Genomic DNA, 8,619 nt, shown 5'->3' on the forward strand with positions numbered 1-8,619 from the left:
TATACACAAAATATTGTAATGTGAATGAATAAATAAATTACATATAGAAAAAAATGAATGTTTGAGAAATGGCAACAAGGATTCTGATTCACAAGATTTTTATTAAAGGCAAAAATATGCTTTCTAGATTCTGAAATACATCATTCAATCTAATTAATCACAGCAAAAGTCTCTTGGCTGCTTTCTTCAGTAAATAAAATCAAGATGTGAATAAATGTTTTTCTATTTATTTCAAGAGTAGTTTGCTCATCCAGGCAATGTAAATACTAAATACTTTGTCAATGAAGTGATAAAAAGTGAGACTTCTTCATAACGAGCAGATGTCCTGAAAAGTAAGGTCTATAACTAAACACTATAAATATTCACTACTAATACAGCAGGCTATTATATACTTTTGTTACTTGTTAATGAGAAGATTTTGTTGAAAAACATTATCTGCATACAGAGATATTAAGAGCTTATGAGGTTTGGTTCATATTGCTTTGATTTAATAATAATAGTATTTTTCCATTACTCAGATTCTGGGGATAAAGAATTTATTTTTAACTGGCTTGTTAATTTTACTATAAAACAAAACACACTTTATATGGAATTTTTCCTTAGATCCAAGCATGGAAAAAAAAAGAATTGTTTTTAAATTTCACTTATCTAATATTTTTCAGAGAAATTGCAACCAGAAGATAAAATTAGCTTTAAGCTCAAATAAAATAACAAAAATTTGCAAAATTTATATATCATGCTCCAAGATGGACAAATTTGTTTTAGTTGTGTACAATTTGATATTTGATGATCTAATTTTCTAGAACCTAAAGTACTACCCTAGGTTACAAGAACAAAATATTCAGAAGGCACACAGAATGCCAATAACAAGAGCATGAGATTCCAAGGAAAGAAATTAGATGCTATATCAGCTGTATAGCAGCACTGCAGTGGGGGGCACTGAGCCTAGGGGTAGAGTTCTATGCCATCTCATGAACAACTGGGCAGTCTCTTTATAAGGGATTAGCAATGATACCAATTAAAGCAGCAAACACTTCAAGGATATTCTGGAAAATATGAAGCAAATAGTTATGTCAAATGCTTCATGTTCAGCAAGTAAATGCTTATTTACATATATCTTACTTTTCTTGACTGTGAATGCCTTCAAGGGAGGAGATGCTATCTTGTTATTTGTACATTTCCTCACACCAATCCCTGCCATTTTTCATCAGATACAGACATTCCATAATAGTAAGTGTATGAATGAATGAATACATAAAAACTTCAAGTCACCAAGGACAGGTGATACTAATTTTGCTTATTTTATAGATGCAGATTATTATATAAAGCAGCACACTTATAAATTTTAATAAATGTAAATAACATTTTAAAATGAGATGCTAGGCATTTTAATAACTATGCTTTCACTTTCTTAAAAACAAAACAAAACATAACAAAAGCTATTTCTTCATTCCAACCAATTAAACTGGATTACAATGTGAAGATAAATTAAACTCCAGTTTTTTATTTATAAAATTGTGTCATCATTATTACTATAATAGCAAGATTGACTTACAACCTGTAATTGCTTTTGTAGATTTATTTATAATGCTGATGCTAGTAGAACGACATATATTTTCCCCCCAAATCTTCCTCTCCTTACTTTACCCAAATATTTTATAATATATTTGAAAATAAATTTGGATATTCTGACTTTTAGTTATGCATTCTTCTTTCCCATTGTCTTAAGATGTACCCATTATGTATTTGTTGCTTCCTTTTTGTTCCATTACTAATTTCCTGGAGTTCTAGTATCAGATATGTAATAAAAAAATAGTACATAAATGTGTCAGAATGACTATGTAATTATTAAATGCTTTCACATAGATATATACATCTTTAATATGCATTTATCTGTATAGACGTGTACATATAACTACTATTAAGAACCATAAAGTCTTTCATAAGTCTGTTTTAAAAATTGAAATGGCAAGATTTCTCCTGGTAACCTGAAAAAAACAACACAAAATAGCCTATACTCTTTCTAAAATCAATACCATATTCTTACATATTTTTCATATAAAATTGCACAGAACAGGTTTTAAACTAGTATTATAGAATTACTGAACCCCTTTTTTTCCAGAAAAAGGAAATAAGTCGATTTAAAGAAATCTATTCCTCTCATTTTCTGCCAAGATGATTTTGACTGGATGTTTCAGCTCTTGGTGACAATGATGATAATGTGTTTCTTCCATCTGGTATTGTCCATGGAGAGAATGTCCCTGTGGAGAATTTTGAAAGGCTCATTATTCCAATATTACAAATATGAAAATTGAGGCAGAGAGAAGTATAATTTTCTCAAATTCACACAGAATCTCAGAAAGGAAGTCAGGAGTGGAACCCACCTCATGTGGAAAAGATCTAATGCAACATGCAATGTCAAGCTTGCAAAGGTAATTAAATTGAGTAGCATAATTACCTAAATTATAGTACAGGAAAATAGTGTCATATTTACAAACCTAATTATATCGAGTATGAGAATTACCCGAATGATAGTAATCATATGGATGGAGTTCACATATTTCATATGCTTTATTTTTCTGTCCTGAATGCTTAAAAAGTTGGAGTTTGAAGTGTAACAGGAACAAAAAATAATTTAAAAATTTAAAAATGAAATGAAAGCACAATCTGGAGCCAAACAAACCCTAGGTTTAAATTTTGGCCCCACATTGACCCTTCTGTACAATCATAGGCAGTTTACTTAACCTTTGAGGCAACTTTCTCAACTATAAAATAGGAAGAATGTTAAAAATCTGAAATATTGTATTACAAATAATGTTTAAATAGCAAGAGTTAGTATAGCCCTATTAAGTAATAATAATACATGCACCCCCATCATCTAGTTTTTAATTAATCTGCTCTATTTAAGTTATTATATTTTAAGTTATTTAAGTCAGTATTTTTTCACATTTTTTATAATTTTATTGCCAAGTGGATTAATTGTGTATGGGTGATACATGATACAAGATTTCAGTTATGACTTAATAGAGCACTAAAAATCCAGAATTGAGAAGTGTCTCAAGTTTAAATATTTTTTTGGTGCAGGCATCTGAAGAAACTGTACTAATTTGGATGGGACATTATGATTTGAAGAACACTAAAATAAATATATCTCAGCCCTGGCTGGTTGGCTTAGTGGTAGAGCATCAGCTCAGCATGTGGATGTCCCGGGTTCAATTTCTGTTAGGGCACACAGGAGAAGCAACCATTGGCTTCTCTACCTCTCCCCCTTTCGCTTCTCTCTCTGTCTCTCTCTCTACCTCTCCTGCAGCCATGGCTCAATTGGAGCGACTTAGCCCCGGGTGCTGAGGACGGCTCCGAGGAATCTCTGCCTCAGATGCTAACTCTGTTGCGAGCATGGCCCCAGATAGGCAGAGCGTAGGCCCCCAGACAAGGGTTACTGGGTGGATTCCCATTGGGGGTGCATGCAGGAATCTATTTCCCCTCCTCTGACTTGGAAAAGAAGAAAAAGATTTCTAGAAATTTATATTTCTTTTTTTTTTTTTTTTTGCAGCACTGTGCATTTATAGAAATTGAGATTGTTTCTAAAATGAAAATGGGTTGCAGAAGGGAAAGTGGGGGGTAAGGGAAAGATGTAGGAGGGTAAAGGGAAGATAGATGGTGATTGAGAAAGACTTGACTTGGGTGGTGAAATCACAGGGCAATATACAGATGACGTATTGTAGAATTGTGCACCTTAAACCTGTATGATTTTATTAACCAATGTATCCCCAATAAATTCAATACAAAACACAATTTAAGAAAAAATGAATAAATTAAAAAATACAAATGGAGAATAATCAAAATATTTACAGAGTAGAATAAAACAGAACTATGTATATCAGATATAAAAACTGATTATATGATAAAATTAGGATCATTGACTTTGGCTGTCACAGAGATAGTAAAAAGTCAGTGCATCAATAAAGCTGCTCATAGATAGAACCTTGATTTAAATAGAGTTAAAACAGTAGGTCCTTGGAAAAACGGTTGACTATTAAATTGTTCTGGAACTACCTACAATCTGTATGGAATAAAGTAAATTTAGATCTTTTCATTGTAATATATATGAAAATCAATACTTCACGGATTACCATTTCAATTTAAAATGCAAACCTTAAAACTCTTAGAAGAAGACACAGAAGAATATTTTAATATTCTTAGTATAAAGAAGTTTTTTCATGAAGACATAAATGTGGCAGGCATAACAGAAACAATTGATACATTTGAATATATTAAATTGTACGGTTTCTGATCCTCAAAGGACACTCTAAGAAATGAAAAATACACAATAAATTGAGAGAATATAGTAGCAGACATATAACTACAAAGTATTAAATTAGTATTCAAAATGTATTTTAAAAGTCTATAGGGAATAAAATTAAATGAAAAAGAATTCAGTTCAAACCAAATATGCAGAGACATTTCAGAAAAGAGGAATTTCAAATGGGCCATAAAAATTTTAAAGAAGCTTTACTTCATTAGTAATTAGAAAAAGTAAAAGAAAATATTAGATAACATTTATAATCATTGTATTAGAAAAAATACTGATAACTCCATATGTTGGCAAATACATGGATCAATAAGAACTCTTACACACTGGACTATGGGGAGAGTTAAACTAATGCAGCTTTGGGAAATAATTCTTCTGTATTGTCAGGTTAAGTTGAACACACACTCTGTGATCTAATAATGAAACTCCTGGATAGATACTTAGAGAAGTTCTATCACATGTTTATCAGAACACTAATGCAACAGTATTTATAGCAGCATCTTGTATAAAAGAAAAACAAGGTGATGCAATTGTCTGTGGATAGGAGAGTAAGTAAATTGTGCTATATTTACACGATGTGATAGTATAAACTCATTTAAAAAATGAATGTAAGCAGTTTTCAATCAATATGGATAGGTTAAGAAGCCTTAATTAATTAAGAACATTCCATTTTGATAATAAGCCTAAAAGACAATGAAAATTAAACAGCACTTTTGGAGTCACTTGTTCTGAAAGCAATTTGTTTGCTGTAAGTAGACTTGGGGATGACACACGCAAAAGTCAGGCTTTGTGGTAACTTTGAGTGGTGCAGACAGAGAAACGCTATGTAAAAGGACGCTTCACAAGAATATACAATAATGAGAAATGCAAGCGGAAAGGAAAACAATCTCTCCTAAAGAAAAGAGGAGAGTGATTCCGATATCTTTCTGGTTCTGATCATAGAGGGGCATCTAATGCGTGTTTAAATTTTTTTTAATATACCTGTATGTGTGTGTGTGTGTGTGTGTGTGTGTGTGTGTGTGTGTGTACATACATACATATATATATATAATATCAAGAGGGAAATTTATCTCTAAAGAGTTGATGTGAATTATATAATGTATTCATCTAAGTATTAGCATTTAACAAATATCAGTGACATTTCTCTATTTTGATCTTATTTTTAGAAAATTATTGGAATCACATATTTACAAAGGAAAATTAAAGCCCAAAAGACAAAAAAAAAAAAATAGTTTAAAAAAGATAGGCTCATTCCAAATTTACATGCTCAAGTAAAGCTTTGTGATGGCTGCAGTGGACTGCCGGCCCCGGCTGACCGTGCAGACAGACACAGCTCCATCCGCAGCTCCCAGGGAATGTTGGGAATTACGTAGTTCAGGAATTGACCGCTTAGCTATCAAGTCAAAGAAGTTGGGGTTGGGGGAAAAGGTTTCACCAAGATAATTATTAAAATGTTATAACTACGTATGGTGCCAGATGGGTACTAGAATTATAGTGGTGATCACTTCATAAGGTGTATATAGTCACTACGTTGTAAACCTGAAAGTTACATAATATTGTATGCCAACGATAATTGAAAAATAAATTTAAGAAAAGGTTAACATTAATTCATTGAAATTCTTTACAATGCCAAATACCTGTGAGTAACCTAAAATGATAGTACTTTCTAGCCTATTTTTTTATATGGTATGTCATAAAATTGATCACGTTCTACTTTGTATGCACCTTCTGAAAGTTTAAAAATCATTTACATGGAGCCTGATTAAATTCAATGTTGGCTTATTTTCTTTTTTTTCTTTTTTTTTTTTTGTATTTTTCCGAAGCTGGAAACGGGGAGAGACAGACAGACTCCCGCATGCGCCCTACCAGGATCCACCCGGCACGCCCACCAGGGGCGATGCTCTGCCCACCAGGGGGCGATGCTCTGCCCCTCCGGGGCATCGCTCTGCCGCGACCAGAGCCACTCCAGCGCCTGGGGCAGAGGCCAAGGAGCCATCCCCAGCGCCCGGGCCATCTTTGCTCCAATGGAGCTTTGGCTGCGGGAGGGGAAGAGAGAGACAGAGAGGAAGGAGGGCGGGGGGGGGGGGTGGAGAAGCAAATGGGTGCTTCTCCTATGTGCCCTGGCCGGGAATCGAACCCGGGTCCCCCGGACGCCAGGCTGATGCTCTACCGCTGAGCCAACCGGCCAGGGCAATGTTGGTTTATTTTCATAGTGACTCCTTCATATTGTCTTCATATAAGCCTTTAAGGAGCTATTTTTTTCATTGATGACAAAAAAAAAGAAGGAAAAAAAATAGTTCATTTAATTTTCTTTCTTCTGCTTGTTTGTCCCTTTTCTTTGTTGTTCAAGGTGAAGGTCTGGTTCCAGAACAGGCGCATGAAGTGGAAGAGAGTCAAAGGCGGGCAGCAGGGAGCCGCGGCTCGAGAGAAGGAACTGGTGAATGTGAAAAAGGGAACACTTCTGCCTTCCGAGCTTTCAGGAATCGGGGCAGCCACCCTCCAGCAGACAGGGGACTCTCTAGCAAACGAAGACAGCCACGACAGTGACCACAGCTCAGAGCATGCACACTTATGATATACGCAGACGGGACCAGCTCCATTCTCAGGAAAGAAACGTTGTGATGGCAAGCCTTACTCAAACATCGTTTACACAGCGAGAGGACAATGACAGTGATTTTTTTAATATTATTCAATTCAGGCATCTCGAGTCTGTTTCTCATGATTTATAGAGGGTTTTACACTAAGTGCCACTTATTGAAGATGCTTCCACAGGAAAGATGGAGAAGGTGAACTTGCTTTGACTGTTGCAGATGTGTATGACAGTGGGCAGGTGTGTGTTTGCTTCTGCTTGCACTGAAGATGAATGCTCGCAAGAGCAAACTCGGAGGCATTTTGATACAGCGTGCCTCAGAATGAAGACACAGAAGAAGAACTTGTTTTGGACACTGCAGATGTATAAGGTGTGATGTGTATGACAGTGGGCAGGTATTGGCTTTTGCTTGCACTGACAATTAAACTGCTATCAAGATTAAACCATGAAACATTTTATTCTGAACAACCACAGTGCCTGAAATCACTCTTAAATGGATTAAAAAAATGTATTTTAACTCTGTATATATTACCCTTAAGTCATGTTCCTGTCTTCACTAAGTTTAGCAACGCATTCATATTAGCTGGTGAAAATAGGCACTAATGATGACAACCAGAATCAGCTTCTTGTCTTTTTTATACATTTTGTCATCCCAGAAACAATCAGCACATGCTTACTTGTGTTCAAGTAGAGAAAATACATTAGAGTCTGATAGGACATATTCTTGTACCACAGACAAAACAAATCTTATGTTGCATTTTCTATCAACTGCTGCTAATACATTATTATAAAAGTTACCTAGCTCCTCAATTCTTCCTATCTTATAGCTTGAAAAAAAAAATAGGATCATAGGCAAATCAGTTACCTTGCAGAAGAGCTTTGTATGACAGACATTGTCTGATTTTATTTCTATAAAATGTTAGCTGTTATGACTATCATTTAATTCACAAGAAAAAGGTTTTCCCCGATTGGTGATGGTGTTAAACAAGTTGCAAAACCAAATTGATTCCTCAAGTTGGTAGACAATAAAATTTGAAATATCTTCAAATAAAATTCAGTAAAAACACATTACTTTTTCATATATGATGTATTCATGCAAAACAACAATCTTTGTATTTTGTAAAAAAATAAGTGTTTAATAAATGATCCTTTGTAAATAATTTTGGTCTCCCTTCTGTGATTTCCTAAATTTTTACAGATTTTAATATAAATATTCATCTGCACTTGTGTAAATCCAGATGATCATAAATTAATGAATCATCTACTTTTTTATTTCTTAATTTTTTTATTATAAAAAATCAATCTTTGCATAATCAAGGAGCTTATAGCAATAGGTATATATTAAGCCATTTTCCTGGTTTGAAGAATATGGCAAATGGATTTCTTTGTGTGTTATATTAAATCACAGATGAAAGCAGAAGAAAAGTTAATATGATTCACAATAATGATTTCAATAAAACAGTCATTCATTTTAAAACTTATATGCAAATTAATAGAATAATTTCTAAGTAGAACTATCCAAAACTCTTGATGTGAAAAGAAGCTAAATAAACTAATGAGCATTCCCAGTACGGATGGACATTGCTAATAAGAAAGTCAAAGATTTTATTAACATATTTTGTATCATGCATGATTGCACATGGCTTGGATATCTGTCCTATTTATAACTTTATAACATTGTTTTGTTTTTGTTCCATATTTTAACCAGAAATGTATA

The 8,619-nt window shown here is 33.9% G+C and overlaps 1 protein-coding gene across 1 annotated transcript in view; it reads left to right on the forward strand.

Annotated features, from left to right (window-relative positions):
- MEOX2 (mesenchyme homeobox 2) overlaps positions 1 to 8,037 on the forward strand; it is a 75,828-nt gene extending 67,791 nt beyond the window's left edge. The window contains exon 3 of the mRNA XM_066354226.1: positions 6,663 to 8,037. Within this exon, the coding sequence (XP_066210323.1) occupies positions 6,663 to 6,887 (225 nt within the window). The 3' untranslated portion in view covers positions 6,888 to 8,037. The remainder of the gene's footprint in view (positions 1 to 6,662) is intronic.
- The last annotated feature ends 582 nt before the right edge of the window (positions 8,038 to 8,619 follow it).

This window comes from Saccopteryx leptura, chromosome 12, assembly GCF_036850995.1.
Source record: "Saccopteryx leptura isolate mSacLep1 chromosome 12, mSacLep1_pri_phased_curated, whole genome shotgun sequence".
In the NCBI taxonomy this organism is placed as follows: Eukaryota; Metazoa; Chordata; class Mammalia; order Chiroptera; family Emballonuridae; genus Saccopteryx; species Saccopteryx leptura.